This window comes from Chiloscyllium plagiosum, chromosome 14, assembly GCF_004010195.1.
Source record: "Chiloscyllium plagiosum isolate BGI_BamShark_2017 chromosome 14, ASM401019v2, whole genome shotgun sequence".
Classification (NCBI taxonomy): domain Eukaryota; kingdom Metazoa; phylum Chordata; class Chondrichthyes; order Orectolobiformes; family Hemiscylliidae; genus Chiloscyllium; species Chiloscyllium plagiosum.
The window spans coordinates 46,885,950-46,904,613 of NC_057723.1; the positions used below are offsets into that span (position 1 = coordinate 46,885,950).

Sequence of the window (18,664 nt, forward strand, 5' to 3'; positions counted from 1 at the left end):
CTTCCCATTTTCCAGCCGTCCCTTTACCTGCGAACATCTGCCCCCAATCAGCTTGTGAAAGTTCTTGCCTAATACCGTCAAAATTAGCCTTCCTCCAATTTAGAACTTTAACTTTTAGATCTGGTCTATACTTTTTCCATCAGTATTTTAAAACTAATAGAATTATGGTCGCTGGCCCCAAACTGCTCCCCCACTGACACCTCAGTCACCTGCCTTGCCTTATCTCCCAGGAATAGGTCAAGGTTTGCACCTTCTGTAGTAGGTACATCCACACACTAGATCAGAAACTTTTCTTGCATACGCTTAACAAATTCCTCTCCATCTAAACCCTTAACACTATGGCAGTCCCAGTCTATGTTTGGAAAGTTAAAATCCCCTACCATAACCACCCTATTATTCTTACAGATGACCAAGAACTCCTTACAAATCGGTTTCTCAATTTCCCTCTGACTATTAGGGGGTCTATAATACAACCCCAATAGGGTGATCATCCCTTTTTTATTTCTCTGTTCCACCCAAATAACCTCTCTGGATGTATTTCCAGGAATATCCTACCTGAGTACAGCTGTAATGCTATCCCTTATCAAAAACGCCACTCCCCCTCTTCTCTTGCCTCCCTTTCTGTCCTTGCTGTAGCATTTGTATCCTGGAACATTAAGCTGCCAGTCCTGTCCATCCCTGAGACACGTTTCTGTAATTGCTATGATATCCAGTCCCATATTCCTAACCATGCCCTGAGTTCATCTGCCTTCCCTATTCGGCCCATTGCATTGAAATAAATGCAATTTAATTTATTAGTCCTACCTTGTTCTCTGCTTTGTCCCTGCATGCCCTGACTGTTTGATTTGCTTCTGTTTTCAACTATACCAGTTTCAGATTGATCTCTTTCCTCACTATCTCCCTGGGTCCCACACGCCCACCTTACTAGTTTAAATCCCCCTGAGCAGCTCTAGAAAATCTCCCTGCCAGTATATTAGTCCCCTTTCAATTCTGGTACAATATGTCCTTTTTGTACGGGTCACTTCTACCCCAGAAGAGAGTCCAATGATCCAAAAATGTGAATCCTTCTCCCATATACCAGTTCCTCAGCCACGCATTCATCTGCCCTATCCTCCCATGCCTACCCTCACTAGCTCGTAGCACCGGGAGTAATCCAGATATTACTACTCTCGAGGATATCCTTTTTAAATTCCTGCCTAACCCTCTATATTCTCCCTTCAGAATCTCATCCATTTGGTTTCTTGTATCATTGGTCCAATGTACAATGATCTCCAGCTGGCCCCTCTCCCCCTTGAGAACATACTACACCCTCTCTGAGACATCCTTGATCCTGGCACCAGGTAGGCAACACACCCATTCTGATTTTTCACTGCTGGCCTCAGGCTAGACAGTCCCCGAACACAACTGATCTCTTGGCAGCCGATGTCTCAATACCAGAAACTTGGCTGTTCGTGCTACATTCCCCTGAGAATACATCACCCTCTACATTTTCCAAAACAGCATACCTGTTGAAATGGGGATAGCCACAGAAGACTCCTACACTCACTGCCTACCCATCTTACCTTTCCTGGAGTTAACCCATCTATGTAACTGTATCCGCAACTTTATTCCCTTCCTATAACTGCCATCCATCACATGCTCTTGCCCTTGTAAGTTCCTCATTGCTTCTAATTGTCTCTCCAACCGATCCATTCAATCTGATAGAATTCATAAGCAATGGCATTTATTGAAGATATCATCCTCAGTAACCTGTGAACTCTCCCTAGATGCCCACATCCGACAAGAAGAGCATATCACTCTACTAAAGCCATTTTTGCTTCTTCCAACCTACACCCAGAAAACAGGGTCTTCCTCCTCTGCAAAACACTGCTCCAGGCTAGCTTAATACTTATGGCTTGTATTTTTAAGTTTAAACAAGAGACATATCTCAATAAAACATATAAATCAAGAAAGAACCGACTCTACTCACTACTGCAAACTTTCTGTAGGCACACTTAAAAATATTCACTTATCTGTTTCTGTGCTGTGACCTTTCCCAAAGAGGTGCTTCCAAGATCAGTTGTGAATTTCACTGTTTGTTAATTTTCCCAAACCCACTCTCATGTCTAGCAATACATGAATTCAAACGGCAAAGGCAGTAACTGCACAGGTTCACTGCTGTGTCAGGGAGCAGTGTGGGTTTCTTTCTCTCTCTCTCCTGCACTGACCTCACCATGTGCTGCCTTTGTCTGTTCCTCTCCCTTTTAAAAATGCCATTGTTTTGACTTTTTTTCTCCAAAGTTCCAAAACAATGCAACAGCATATAAACAGTAATTGCTGCTCCTGGAATTTAAGGAAATCACCTCCAACACTTAAAATACCTCAAAAAAAGGAGCAGCCTGTTACAGCCAGAAATTTTTCCCGTCCTCCATCTTGGATTACCCCTTCCTGTGACATCACAGCCAGAGATGCCACAGGTAGCCTCCTACATTCAAGATTAAGGCCTTTAATAACATTCAGTTATTCAAAGCTAGGATCAATAGAACGTTACATTTTTCAGCTGTCTCTATAGTATTTACAAAGGCAATCAGGGTGGTGGATTAGCAGGCTGAGTGCCATATTGGGTTGGGTACATAGTGAGGCAGTAAGCCAAGTGGGGCAGTGAACTGAGCAGGGCAGCAAGTAGCACTGCAGGCACAACCATAGATACCTATCTGTGGAGGGTGTGTTTCTTATCATCGCAATGTCCTAGGTACTCTCAAGAATATCAATTAAGCAATAGTCACCCTTGACATCAAGACAATGCAGCAACAAATGTTCAACAAGTGCTAACAAAAACCCATGACTGACCTGTGCCTTCTTGAAAGAGGTCAGGAGAACTCTCTCATCCCATCCAAAGACAGCACCTCCAAACAATTTATCACAAGATACACCAATGATTACATTTGATTTTGAAACATTCGCTTAAAGATAAGGTGACTATCACTGAGCCAAGTGGCATATTGGTACCGAAATTCTAAATGAACTCATTTTTTAATGAGCCACTTAAATTTTATTAGTGTCTATAGATACTGTCACTCATTTAAAGTATTTAAAATCACTCATTCATCAACAAATTAGAAAACACTCTCCTATTTTCTGAAACAGAACACTGCAGATTTGTTTAGGTTTACATCTCCATACCTTACATTGGAAAACTTGTCGTCACAAGATAGAAATACTTTGGCTATGGTTTTATGTGGCATATCATGTTTCAACTGAAAATCATCTTCAAGTGTTTGAACAACATATTGCAGGAACAACAGTCGATCGTTCTTGGTCACAGAATGCTTCCTGTGAGGATCCTTGAGGTGCACAAACATAGAGGTCACATAAGATTAGACTAGCACAGGAAAATAGCACAGTTCACTGACTGTAAATTGGCACAGTTCAAAACTGCCCACTGCTGTTTATTAATTATTAGGATATTATCATGTCTAATAATCCAGGTTTGGTCAGCTCCTTTCCAGTAATCAGATATATTAGGAGAGAGATGGTGGCATACAGCAATATTACTGAAATAGTAATCTAATGCTCTGGGGACATAAGTTCAAATGGGAACTTCAGCTCAATGAATATAAGGGAATGTAAGGCTAATCTCACAAATGGTAACCATGAGAACTATCAAGTTGTTAAAAACTTTTGGTTCACATTAGAGAAGAAAGTCCACATCTTTACCAGGTCTGACTCCAGACCCTCATCAACATGACTGATTTTTGACTGCCTTCTGAAACAGCCAAGCAATCCAGTGAGTTCAAGGCTCATTAAGGATGGGCAATGAATGCTGGCCTTGTCAGTTACACCCATATTCCATAAAACAAAAAAAAACAGAAACCAATCAATAACTCTTCATACTGGCAGCAATCTCTTTAATTCTCAGGGTGCCAGCTTAACAATCAGCATAAAAAATATATTACCGATATATTTTCAGAAACGTCCTAATGAACAACTCAAGATTCCAATGAATAAATTTGTACAAAATGCTTTTGGCCCACTGCTCAAATTGCAAATGCTGCTTTAGGGTTCATGGTAGATATTTAGTACAGATATATTCAATAGTATTAATGCTCTTGACTTCTGGGAGTGAAGATGACTAATGACCAAATTGAGTGCCATTTTGTTCATATATATATTAACTACTAGACAATCTAAGTAACTGGATTTGGAGAAAAACACGGAATAATTCTCCAGAAACACAATGTTTTTGGCCACAATTTCCAGATTTCCAGGTCAAATATGCTGAAAATATTCTGTGCAGAATTTCCATTTCTTACATCAGTTGCTTGAATTAAAGGTGCTTGAATTAAATTAGTTCTTATACTTTTAATAGCCTGGAGTCAGATTTGTACAGCTTTTACCAGGATGGCCAAAAGGAGAAACAGTGGCTAATTTGTGAGGAACTCCTCAGGATTAACTAATCCAATGTGAATTTTATCTTTCTACTTCAAAATTACACTTACCACATGTTTACTTGTGGTCACTCACTCCCATCAGGGAGAGTGAAAAAGGACTCCTTTGTTGGATTAGTGTGTATATTATGAATTATAATATACTGAACTATGCCTACTAGATACTTCCAAGGTTTGTTTCCAAAAGATTAATAACTGTCCATCTTAAATCACCACCAAACCAAGTTAACAGGTCATTTATGATTAATAATGGAAATTTCCATACTGGGTCATCTCATTTGGGGCTTCAATGTTTCTACTACACATGCCAATATTTGGGCAGTTTGTGAATGTTAGGTTTGAACTTGTACGTGATGGCTCTACATCGCCTCAGGGTGTTATTAAGTACACTGTAACTCCTGCTACCACAAAGGAATTGTTACACAGGCCCAGTCAGTGCTATTTCCTGGACTGGAGCACATGGTCATAATAAACAGGACCAGGGAAAGGTTATTTGGCCGCTCAAGCCCTGCTCCACCATTTAATAGGATCATGGCTGATCCAACATTATTCACATCCACTTTCCTGCCCCTTCCCTGCAAACCTCAATTCCTCTACCGATCAAGAACTCCTGCAGTTATAACCACAACATGGCACTGTTGTATGCCCACTGCACCTTTGCTCAACTCTTGAGGTTTATCATCTCCCGCTCACTGCTCACGCCCCCAAGTTCTCTATTCCTGTGTAGCAGCAGCAAACAGAGTCATTTAACTATGTTATACATTCAACCTTTAGCAGGAATACTGTGACAAATGATACTTTAACGCATTAGGACAGAAGTAATAAGTGCAAAATAACTGAAAGACGTGTAAAGAAACACAAATGACAGACCATTTTCAACCATGGAAGTATGTAACAAAAAGTAAATGATTATGGATGACAATCCTAAAGGAATTGCTGAGCTTTCCATTTTTATATCAATGATTGCCTTTACAAAAGACAGATCTCTGTTACCTTGTCCTCCACATGATAAGCTAAGAGGTTCCAGTCCCACTGCACGGTGGAAACATTTGCAGGATGCAGCCTATTTAAATATAGTTAAATACTTGTTAGTTTACTTTACAAGTCAGTCCACATGCCAACAGATAAAAACAATGATTCACAAATAACATAGCACAGCAGTTAGCTCAGCATAGCTCACAGAATTCAAAAATGGAATTTAACACATACCTTTACACAAATATTGAAGAATGGACCAAATGGTGAAAACTGTTGAAAGAAAGGCTTTTCTCTAATGATTTAATGGATGAATACATGGCTGGTGTATGCTGAACTTAAGCCCTCATGCTTTTCTACATCCTGCTTTTTTAAGAGCTTCATTATCTCTGTAATCGCCTCCAGCTCTATAACCGTGGCAGATAATCACACTTTTCTAATTCTGCTTCCGGAGACTTCCCTGATTTTAATGGCTCCAGCTTTTACAGCCACATTTCACCTGCCTGGAGCCTAAACTCTTGAAGTGTCTTCCGGAACCTGCGTGCCCTTCTATTCTTCTCCCCTCGTTTCAATGTTCCTTCAAAACTACTGTTTTCATCAAACCTTTGGTTATCTAACCTAACATTGTCTTATATGGTTTGGTAACAAATTTAAATTCATGAAGTTCTTGTTATGTGCTCTGGGACTACTTGTTAAGTTAAAAGTGCTTTATAAATGCAAGGCTGTTGTTAAAGCCTCGATTGTTTACCAAGGTTTTGGTCACCTATCATAGGGTCATACAGGAAGGAAACAAACCCTTTGATTCAACTCATCCATGCCAACCAGACATCCTAAACTGATCTAGGCCTATTTGCCAGCATTTGACCAACATCCCTCTAAACCGTTCCCATTTATTTACCCATCCAGATGTCTTTTAAATGTTGTAATTGTACCCACTTCCACCACCTCCTCTGGCAGTTTGTTCCATACAAACACCACCCTCTGTGTGAAAACGTTGCCCTTCAGGTCCCTTTTAAATCTTTCCTCTCTCACATTAAACCTACGTCCTCTAGTTTTGGACTCCTCTATCTGGGGAAAAAGACCTTGTTATTTACTCTATCCATGCCCCTCATGATTTTATAGACCTCTATAAGGTCATCCCTTGGCCTCTGAAGCTCCAGGGAAAAACAGCCGCAGTCTATTCAGTCTCTACCATAGCTCAAACCCTCCAATCCCGGCAACATTCTTGTAAATCTTTTCTGAACTCTTTCATGTTTAACAATAACCTTCCTTTAGTAGGAAGGCCAGAAACGAATGCAGTATTTGAAAAGGGCCTCACCAACGTCCCAACTCCTTTACTCAGTGCACTGACCAATTCAGGCAAGCATGCCAAACCCTGTCTACGTGCAACTCCACTTTCAAGGAACTATGCACCTGCACTACAGGTTTCTTTGTTCAGCAAACCTCCCCAGAGCCTTGCCATTAACCGTGTAAGTCCTGCTCCGATTTCCCTTACCAAAATACAACACCTCATATTTATCTAAATTAAACTCCACCTGCCACTCCTCGGCCCATTGGTCCATCTGATCAAGATCCTGTTGTACCCAGGCTGAACACTGCACTACTAATTTTGATGTCATCTTCAAACTTACTAATTATACCTCCTATATTCACATTCAAATCATTTATATCAAAAGAAGCAGCAGGGGAACCAGCACTGATCCTTGAGGCACACTGCTGGTTACAGGGCCTCAGTCTAATAAACAACCCTCTACCATCACCTTCTGTCTCCTATCTTCAGGATCATTTTGATTCTAATTGGCTTGCTTCCCCCAGATTCTATGTGATCTAACTTTGCTAACCAGTCTACCATGCGGAACCTTGTTGGACACCTTGCTGAGGTCCATACAGAAAATGTCTACTGGCCTGCCTTCATCACTCTTCCCTGCCACCTCTTCAAAAAAACTCAAATCAAATCAGTGAGACATGATTTCTCACGCACAAAGTCATGTTGACTATCCCTAATCAGTCCTTGCCTTTCCAAATACATGTAAATCTTGTCCCTCAGGATTCCCTCCAACAACTTACCCACCACTGATGTAAGGCTCACCAGCATACTGTTTCCGGGCTTTACCTTGCCACCTTTCTTAAATAATGGCACCATATTAGCCACCCTCTAGTCATTCGGCACCTCAACAGTGGCTGTCGATAATACAAGTATCTCAGCAAGGAGCCCAGCAATCTCTTCCCTAACTTCCCCCAGATCCTGGGGATTTATCCACGCTTATGCATTTTAAGACATCCAGCACCTCCTTCTTGAAATTTGACAGTTTTCAGGACAACACTATTTATTTCCCCAAGTTCCCTAGCTTCCACGTCTTTTTCCACAGTAAACACTAACAAACTATTTGGTTAGTTTCTTTCCCATTTCCTGTGGTTTGACAGACAGATGACCTCGTTCCTTAAAACTCCTTAAATAATAAAAAGTTGTGGTGTTGGAGAATCTTAGCAAATATGGCATCATTTATGTAGAGAGAAAGAGAGTTAATATTTCAAGTATGTTATGACTCAACACAGAACTAGTGCAAAAAGCTATGAGGAGCACAGCGCCAGGGACCCGGGTTCGATTCCTGACTCGGGTGACTGTCTGTGTGGTGTTTGCACATTCTCCCGTGTCCGCGTGGGTTTCCACCGGGTGCTCCAGTTTCCCCCTACAATCCAAAGATGTGCAGGTCAGGTGAATTAGCCATGCTAAATTACCCATAGTGTTAGGTGCATTAGATAGGGGTAAATATAAGGTAGGGGAATGGATCTGGGTGGGTTACTTTTCGGAACGTCAGTGTGGACTTGTTGGGTCGAAGGGCCTGTTTCCATACTGTAGGGAATCTAATCTAATCTATTGTTGAACCACATAGAACAGATCAATCTTAGTTTTAATCTCTGATCAGTGTTGAGTTAGTTGATGCAGACATGGATGCAGAAGTTGAGGTGCATTATTCACTGGACTGCTCTTGCTGATTATCAAATGATAACAAGCTAAGAAATGTGCATTTGTGGACTTGGGAGGGAGGGAAACAGAATTAGGATCAACTGTGATATACCAGGCAGAAAATCAGAAGAACTAACAGGAAACAGATATTTGGATGATGAACCAAAACGTTCTCAGTAACTTAGGAAGCAAAACATCAGCTAGTGCCTTGATGATAAGAGGGGAAAAAACTAGAAGACAGAAAACTTGATCTGTCTATAATAAATTAATATTAGAAAGCTATCAATTCATTGGTTAAGAAAAAGAAGGAAGCATATGTCAGGTATAGATCGAGTGAATCCTTAGAAGAGTATAAAGGAAGTAGGAGTATACTTGAGGGAAATCAGGAGGGCAAAAAGGGGATATGAGATAGCTTTGGCAAATAGAATTAAGGAGAATCCAAAGGGTTTTTACAAATATATTAAGGACAAAAAGGTAACTAGGAAAGAATAGGGCCCCTCAAAGATCAGCAAGGTGGCCTTTGTGTGGAGCCACAGAAAATGGGGGAGATATTAAATGAATATTTTGCATCAGTAGTTACTGTGGAAAAGGATATGGAAGATATAGACTGTCAGGAAATAGATAGTGACATCTTGCAAAATGTCCATATTACAGAGGAGGAAGTGCTGGATGTCTTGAAACGGTTAAAGGAGGATACGTCCCCAGTTCCTGATCAGGTGTACCCGAGAACTCTGTGGGAAGCCAGAGAAGTGATTACTGGGCCTCTTGCTGAGATATTTGTATCATCAATCGTCACAGGTGAGGTGTTGGAAGACTGGAGGTTGGAAAACGTGATGCCACTGTTTATGAAGGGCGGTAAAGACAAGCCAGGGAACTATAGACCGGTGAGCCTGACCTCAGTGGTGGGCAAGTTGTTGGAGGGAATCCTGAGGGGCAGGATGTACATGTATTTGGAAAGGCAAGGACTGATTAGGGATAGTCAACATGGCTTTGTGCATGGGAAATCATGTCTCACAAACTTGATTGAGTTTTTTGAAGAAGTAACAAAGAAGATTGATGAGAGAAGAGCGGTAGGTGTGATCGATATGGACTTCAGTAAGGCATTCAACAAGGTTCCCCATGGGAGACTGATTAGCAAGGTTAGATCTCATGCAATACAGGGAGAACTAGCCATTTGGATACAGAACTGGCTCAAAGACAGAGGGTGATGGTGGACAGTTGTTTTTCAGACTGGAAGCCTGTGACCAGTGTAGTGCCACAAGGATTGGTGCTGGGTCCTCTAATTTTTGTCATGTACATAAATGATTTGGATGCGAGCATAAGAGGTACAGTTAGTAAGTTTGCAGATGACACCAAAATTGGAGGTGTAGTGGACAGCAAAGAGGGTTACCTCAGATTACAACAGGATCTGGACCAGATGGGCCAATGGGCTGAGAAGTGGCAGATGGAGTTTAATTCAGATAAATATGAGGTGCTGCATTTTGGGAAAGCAAATCTTAGCAGGACTTATACACTTAATGGTAAGGTCCTGGGGAGTGTTGCTGAACAAAGAGACCTTGAAGTGCAGGTTCATAGCTCCTTGAAAGTGGAGTCGCAGGTAGATAGCATAGTGAAGAAGGCGTTTGGTATGCTTTCCTTTATTGGTCAGAGTATTGAGTACAGGAGTTGGGAGGTCATGTTGCAGCTGTACAGGACATTGGTTAGGCCACTGTTGGAATATTGTGTGCAATTCTGGTCTCCTTCCTAATGAAAAGACGTTGTGAAACTTGAAAGGGTTCAGAAAAGATTTGCAAGGATTTGTCAGGGTTGGAGGATTTGAGCTACAGGGAGAGGCTGAACAGGCTGGGGCTGTTTTCCCTGGAGCGTCGGAGGCTGAGGGGTGACCTTATAGAGGTTTACAAAATTATGAGGGGCATGAATAGGATAAATAGACAAAGTCTTTTCCCTGGGGTAGGGGAGTCCAGAACTAGAGGGCATAGGTTTAGGGTGAGAGGGGAAAGATATAAAAGAGACCTAAGGGGCAACTTTTTCACGCAGAAGTTGGTACGTGTTTGGAATGAGCTGCCAGAAGATGTGGTGGAGGCTGGTACATTTGCAACATTTAAGAGGCAACTGGATGAGTATATAAATAGGAAGGGTTTGGAGGGATATGGGCCGGGTGCTGGCAGGTGGGACTAGATTGGGTTGGGATATCTGGTCTGCATGGACAGATTGGACCGAAGGGTCTGTTTCCATGCTGTACATCTCTATGACTCTATGTGCATGGAACTGGCAAATGGAGTTCAGTCTAGAGTATTGTTTTTGGAGAAGACCATCAATATAAGGAAATGTGCAACCTATATAGAGAAGGCTTGTACAACAGACCGTCTATGGCCCATAAAGTGACCTGCAGAAGGTCCTATTTGACTTGCTAAGCTATTATTCTAAACACGGCAAAGTGCAAATTTTTGCAAGGGGTTGCACCTTCAAATTACAGTCCACTTCATGACTGAGCTTATCAGCAGCAAACACAGGACAGAAACTGCCCCTGACTAGAAAAGCAGAGCAACGTGAGTGATTTCATATAGTCCAAGGCCTAGAGCCGTGGGTGTGGGTCTGAGGGATAGGGACTGGGAAGCTTTCAGGGAAGAACTAGCTGAGGAGTAGGAGGGAAGTAAGTGTCTGGCTGCTGATGAGAGTGGGAGGGTGAATGAAATGTTAAGACTACAGGGTATGTGAGAGTAATTCATATAAAATTTACATGTTTTCATTGGAAAGTAGTACAAAATCCCAAATATGATAATGCTTACTGCTTCCCACACTAATTTGACATAGACAAAAAACAGAAATTGCTGTGAAGAGAAAGCAGAATCAAGGAGCAAAAATGTTAACTCTGATTTCTCTTTACAGATGTGGCTAGACCTGCTAAGCTTTTCCAGCAATATCTGTTTTTGTTTCTGATTTACAGTATCTGCAGTTCCTTTGGTTTTAATGTGACATAGAGCAGCCTTAAAACTCAGAAGTACAATTAACTTTTGAAAACCTTTTTGACCACTGGACTCAGAACCCTGTAATAAAAGGGACTGTGTTAATTCCTTTAGCATATTTCAGTTCTGTGAGCAAAGATGAATTGAGCAGCAAGGTGATTTGTGTTTTAAAGTTCAAGGCGTGTGGGGATCTGGCTGACAGATATCCACGTTACAATGCAGTTGTTCCTTCATAATAACAGTCTCTTGTAAAGTGCAATAACAGCCTTAACTACAAAAGTTTTCTGAATATGAGATCACTTTAAATAATATGCTGGGTAAAATATGCAAACTCTGATTCATTTCTTAATTGCGTGGACCAACATTCTCAATTTGTAACCGTTGCTCAATCTGAGCAATTAAAAGGAACTCAGCCAACAACAGGCTGCCAGAAAACACTTGTCAAAGTATTTCATCGTATGAACAACTACTATATGAACACAACTTGGTGATCTTTTCAATGGATTAGTGTGGCTGTTCTTATATGTAGCAAAGTTGCTATAAAAGTGGTACCCATTCTGAAAACTGAATCAGAATGAAAAATACAACTTTAACTAAGCTACTGACTTCCCTAAAGAATGGAAATTTCTGAAAACAGCAGTCAATATTAAACAGATCTGTTACACAATGTTATGTTTTGTGTCTGCCGTATTAATGTATACATACTGTTGGATCTTCATCAGGGTCATGTAAGCAGACATAATGGTGCTGGAGGACTCATTGCCCAACAGTATCTTCTTGATTATATACTCCACAATTTTATGAGGTGGATAGTGTTGAGGAGATACAAAATCCATCAGAAACTGAAGAGTCCCTTGGGGAAAGTTTTCATCAATAGTACTGTTTATCATACTGCACTGTCTTTGGGAGATCAGCTCTGGTTCCTTGGACTTGTGTTGGTGCGTTGTTGATGAATGAGAGTTTTGGTTCACCTGCTGAAAAGGAAAAGATAAATAATAATACAAAATGAAAAAGACAAAAAGTGTTGGACAAATCAGCATCTGTGGAGAGAAACAAAGGCACGATTTCAGGTCCGTGAGCTTTAATTAGAACTGAGCAAAGATTGAACTGTAAGCATATTCAAGGAAGTAGAAAAGGGGACGACAAAAGGGAAAGCCTGTGATAGGATTGAGAAACCGACTGACCCAAGATTTCACAATGCAAAAACCAATGTGAGTGGTCACCGGAATGGTAAAGGGACAAAGGTGGTGTCCAGATGAGATGTGAACAACTATATAGCAGTCAACTGAATATAACACAAAAGGTCAGAGAGAAACAAACCAGTGAGAAAAAAAACAAGATTGACAGATATTATGATCTAAATTTATTGAATATAACGTTGAGGCGGGAGTTTGGGGAGTACTGAGTCAAAAGGCCTTCAGCTTGTATCGGGCTTCACTACAGCAGTCAATGGATAGAATGATTAGCTTGAAATAAGGTAGAAAGTCAAAATTACAAGTGACAGGAATGTAGGGTCGTACTTGGGAACTGCTGTTTCAATTAGGAGGAATATTTTGGACCTTGGTCGATGAGAACGAAGGAGGTGAACATGTAGATGTTGCATTTCCTACTCTTGCAGAGACATATATCTGAATGGAAATATACCACAGGGAAGGAGGAAGTCTTCGGGGTGGTTGAATGGAGTAGTGGTGGGAGCAGTCCTTTTGGAATACTGAAAGAGGAGGCAAGCGGGGAGGGAGATATATCTGATGGTGGCATCATTGTGGAGAGGTTCTGGATGGGAGGGGAAATGGACCACCTTATTCTTATCCTAATCTCAGGGAAGACTGGGAGCTGGAAGTGGTATGGGACAAGATGTGGTTCAGAGCTAATTGCATGTTTCGAGCAAAGCACTTTATTAGATCCTTACTTGTTCAGGAAATGGGGGGCAGGGTGACCATGGTCTCACCTATTGGCTGGACAGCCAGTAAGAGCTGGTGTCACGTGTGTTGGGGAAACCCTAACATATCAGGCACTTACGTGGCCTCTGTTGGGTCTTCCTTGTTCGGGGGGGAGATCATCTCAACCTACCCCATGGAACTCCACAATCAAACCAGACGGAGGCTCTGTTCTCAAACTTCCCATACAATAACAGCCTTGCCCTCCCCTGGTTGAATGGGGATGAGGGTCCTACATATGCATTAGCTGCCTGCTAGGACACCTCATTTAGAGTCCAGGTGGATGGCCACTCACAAGTCTTCCTGCACGATTTGAATCAGTCAGAATCAATGAATTAAAGCTTCCAAAATATTTCAATAGACAAAGAAAACTTACATATCAGAGAACACAGTTCAGACCTTTTTTGTATATTAGTGTTAAACTACCTGTCCTCAACCATTTCACTTGCCAGCAGAACGACACAAAAGAACCAGTTTGTATTTGAAACAGCAAGTTGTGATTGGGAACGTACCGCCTGAAGAGCTCGAGCAAGCAGATTCAACAGCAACTTTAAAAAGGACATTGGAGAAAACGTGAAGGCAAAATGTTTTCAGTTCAATGCAGAAAAATACATGAGGGTGGGCCAACACAAGTTGAATAAGGTGAAGAACCTGTTACTGTACTTTGTGATACCATTAGCTGCAGAGCTATTGTTGTCACAAGATTTAATCTTTATGGGACAAGAGCATTTACTCCAAAGTGTCAGTAAGGGGTGGAATCAATCAGTAGCATTTACATCTGAGAAGTTTGTGTGATGGAACTGCAGATTCAGTACAAAAGGAGCAGAAGAGGCTAAGTTAAATCGCTGTTTGAAGCATCAGTTTTGTATTCTCTTGCATTTTTGAATTCCCATCTCTTCGGAATTTTATATTTCAACAGATCTTACCTTGTGCCATTTTTCATTTCTAGGTTGCTTAACAAACAGATGTTGAACTGGTGCTCCAATGAGGCATTGAAAACTTTTTAATGTCTCTTTATCCACTGAACAATTAGAACTTGCTTCCTTTGCTTTATTTGATGTAAGCACATGGTCCTCAGTTTCCTCTGAAGGCAGATCCTGAACTTCAGATTGATCTAACGCTGGTTTAGGATTCTGCACATTGTTTTTAATTGGAGAACAATTTAATTCACTTTCACCTCTTTTATTGTGACTCTGCAGCTGCCCCCAAGGTTCTAGCAATGGCATGTTTATGCTGGGGGGAGATTGATCACAACCATATTCCAGTTCCTTAGTCTTCTGAGGTATCAATGATGGTATATCTTCAATATCTGGACTTAAATCAGCTTTAATTATATCATTAATTGTTTCCTCAAAGGTGCTTTGATGATGGTCTCCCAATGGATCCACAACACTATCTGGTGAGGAAAATGGAATGAGTGCTTCTGGTGAAAATGTTTCCAGAGATTCCAAGTCACTATTTATACTGGTGTTACTAGAAGACTCTCCATTGCTGACAGAATCGTGAGCTTTTTGACTTGATGTACTGAGCAAGTCCACTTTTTCTGCCATGACAGGAGAATCTTGACTTTCATCAAAACCGATGAAGTCTAGTTCAGGCAATGGGTCTTCATTGATACATTTGGTGGAAACATTTACAAGCGAACCAGCCTCAGTTGTGACTTCAACTGTCAAAACAGGTGGAGCTTCAAGATCAGGTTCATCTTTGCTAGCTGTCCAACCAGAATGTAGGCCAGGAAACCGGCATCCCTCATTAAACTTCGGCAGATCTTCATCTGAATCAAGTTCGTCATGACTCAGGTTGTTTGAAACATGAGAAGATGGGCTTGTTTTTGCCTGGTAACAGTCAGTTGGACAGACCTGCATACTTCCCGTGCCTTCTCCAGCATTATTCACTTGATTGTTCACTTCATTGTCGTCATTTGTCAAATCAATATTGTCCTGAAAAATAAAGTGAAACGTTGAAGAATTTTACTTTAGATTTAAGAAACCTTTTTGCAGGAATAAAATAAAAAGCTGGAATACTCAGAAGACCAGTCTGCTTCTGTGAAAGAGAAATGGAGTTAACTTTCATCACTTCCAAGTCATCAATAACCTGAAAGGTTAACTCTGTTTTTTTTTCCTCTTCCTGCAGAATCTGATGAGTATTTTCTGATTTTATTTCCAATTTCCAGCAGAGATTGATTACAACACAAAGTAGGCCCAATTGTATCTGCACAAACTCTGTGCCTCCCTCCTTCCCAAAATTTTCCCACAGCCCAAAACTATTTTCTCTTCGAACAAGTGCAGTATCTAGCTTTTGTGTTACATCTTTTTCAGAGTTACATTCAATCTATACCTGCATGCAGACTGGATGATCTTTACGTCATAAGAAAACGTACAAGAATTCCTTGCATCAGTCAGGTGGTGTTATGATTCAATACCAATCAGATGAAAACACAACTGTTTACTCCACTGCCAGGTTTCCTGGAGTGTAAGGACAGAAACCCTTTTTCCCTGCAGCTGTTCCAAATGCAGATTACAGAATCTGGGAACTAATTCCATGATTTAGAAGCATGTATTACAATTTAACAGAGAGATATTATACATGAAGAAGATTAGAAAGAAGCGAAGAGAGGAGATGACAAGATTTCCTATAATGTTTTGGCTAACTGATAGGTGATACACTATATCACCATGCCCACTGGGGAAATAGTAAATTCAATTTCAACTTAGTCCATCAGGCTGGAAGGGGCAAATGGGCTCTTAATTAAAAGGTCAAAGATCCATCTCACAAATCCGCAATGATAAACCTGAAGATGGCGATTGATAACAAAGCACAAAGTAAACATCACCCAGCTCAGATTATACCAGAAAATAGTTTTTGAAAATCTGGAATAAAACAGTTATCTAGGGTTTTGAAACCAAACCATGTCATGAGGGAAAACGAGATTCGACAGCAAGGAACCACCCAAATCAGAAGGGCTTGTATGTTCTGTATCACTTTAACATCCTGTATGTTCTATATCACTTTAACATCCTGCTAAACTGAGATTCAGCATACATGAGGAGCTGCAGATTATTTCAGCAAACCAAAAATTAAAAACAAAGCTGCCCTGAGGCTTGAAGACAATATGCCTAATGAGAAGTGCTCTCCTATCAGATGTCAAGGTCTGGTGCAACAGTACATCGTGTTTCAAGGAAATGTTTGGGTGCTTTGAAGATTTTGAGTATCACATCATCATTGATCCAGCAATGAAAGCAGTGATTCATCCTCCACTTAAAAATACCAAAAGAACTAAAAAGAAAATTGCAATAGAACTTCGAGAGACAGAAGAAAAAGTTATTGCCACATCATAGACCTTACAGATTGAGTAAACTTCATCATGGTGAAAGAGAAACTCTTCAGAATGGTATACCCTGGATGGAAACAAACCAAATCCGAGCAGAATCATGGGATGGAAGCCACAAATACAGTAAGAGATAACAGAAGATTGAGATATTTCCTGGACTTGATCTGATAAATGAGCTTCTTCATACCACACATGGCAGAACACAGAGCAGGGTGCTAATGCAAGAAGCCATCGGTATCCAGCGGTTAGAATTACCTGACAGGAGTTTCAATAAACTCAAAATAATAATATGCAAGGACAGAAATCTGTCATACTACAATGGAAAGAAACCTGTCACAATGCAAATAGCTGCTTCTACAAAAGGCTGCAACAAAGAAACTCATAAGTTCATAAGATAAATTCATAAGATACAGGAGCAGAGTTAGGCCATTCAGCCCATTGAGTCTGCTCTTCCATTTGATCTTGGCTGATATGCTCCTCACCCCAATTTTCTGGCCTTCTCCTCATAACCCTTCAATCCCTTGCCAATTAAAAATTTGTCTGACTCCTCCTTTAATTTCCTCACTGTCCCAGCATCCACCACACTTTGGAGTAGTGAATTCCACAGACTCGCAATCCTTTGTGAGAAGTTGTTTCTCCTCAACTCTGTTTTAAATTTGGCGGGAGTGGGTTTTGCAGATGCTGGAGATTAGAGTCAAGATTAGAGTGGTGCTGGAAAAGCACAGCAGGTCAAGCAGCAACCGAGGAGCAGGAAAATTGATGTTTTGGGAAAAAGCCCTTCATCAGGCCTCATTCTTGATGAAGGGCTTTTGCCCGAAACGTCGACCTTCCTGCTCCTTGGATGCTGACCGACCTGCTGTGCTTTTCCAGCACCACTCTAATCTTGACTCTGGTTTAAATTTGCTACCCGTTATTGTAAGACTAAGACCTCTCATCCCAGAATGTTCCATAAAATGAAGGATCTGCTCCACTTCTATTTTATCCAAACCTATTATCATAGAGTCATAGAGATGTACAGCATGGAAACAGACCCTTCAGTCCAAATTGTCCATGACAAACAGATATCCCAACCCAATCTAGTCCCACCTGCCAGAACCTGGCCCATATCCCTCCAAACCCTTCCTTCATATACCCATCCAGATGCCTTTTAAATGTTGCAATTGTACTAGCCTCCACCACTTCCTTTAACAACTCATTCCATCCCGCTGCGTGAAAACGTTGCTCCTTAGGTCTCTTTTATATCTTTCCCCTCTCACCCTAAACCTAATATTCAAACAGTGGCCTAACCAAAATCCTGTACAGCTGCAACATGACCTCCCAACTCCTGTACTCAATACTCTGACCAATAAAGGAAAGCATACCAAACAACTTCTTCACTATCCTATCTACCTGGGATTCCACTTTCGAGGAGCTATGAACCTGCACTCCAAGGTCTCTTTGTTCAGCAATACTCCCTAGGACCTTACCATTAAGTGTATAAGTCCTGCTAAGATTTGCTTTCCCAAAATGCAGAACTTCGATTTATCTAATTTAAACTCCATCTGCCACCTCTCAGCCCATTGCCCCATCTGATCAAGATCCTGTTGTAATCTGAAGTAACCTTCTTCGCTGTCTGCTACTCCTCCAGTTTTGGTGTCATCGGCAAGCGTACTAACTTTCCCTCTTATGCTCACATCCAAATCATTCATATAAATAATGAAAAGTAGTGGACCCAGCACAGATCCTTGTGGCACTCCACTGGTCACAGGCTTCCAGTCTGGAAAAACAACCCTCCACTACCACCCTCTGTCTTCTACCTTTGAGCCAGTTCGGTATCCAAATGGCTAGTTCTCCCTGTATTCCGTGAGATCTAACCTTGCTAACCAGTGTCTCGGGGGAACCTTGTCGAACGCCTTACTGAAGTTCACATAGATCACGACCACCGCTCTGCCCTCGTCAATCCTCTTTGTTACTTCTTCAAAAGACTCAATCAAGTTTGAGAGACATGATTTCCCATGCACAAAGCCATGTTGACTATCGCTAATCAGTCCTTGTCTTTCCAAATACATGTACATCCTGTC

General features: G+C 41.2%; 1 protein-coding gene across 3 annotated transcripts in view; it reads right to left on the reverse strand.

Annotated features, from left to right (window-relative positions):
* The window catches only part of simc1 (SUMO interacting motifs containing 1), a 90,440-nt gene that overhangs the window by 16,839 nt on the left and 54,937 nt on the right, over nucleotides 1-18,664 (reverse strand). For 2 of the 3 annotated variants that reach the window (XM_043703757.1, XM_043703755.1), the window contains 4 exons: nucleotides 14,200-15,213; nucleotides 12,042-12,310; nucleotides 5,421-5,490; nucleotides 3,163-3,323 (listed from right to left, as the gene is read on the reverse strand). In XM_043703757.1, coding sequence (XP_043559692.1) covers nucleotides 3,163-3,323; nucleotides 5,421-5,490; nucleotides 12,042-12,310; nucleotides 14,200-15,213 — 1,514 coding nt within the window. The remainder of the gene's footprint in view (nucleotides 1-3,162; nucleotides 3,324-5,420; nucleotides 5,491-12,041; nucleotides 12,311-14,199; nucleotides 15,214-18,664) is intronic. The other variant, XM_043703756.1, reaches the window with a different exon arrangement.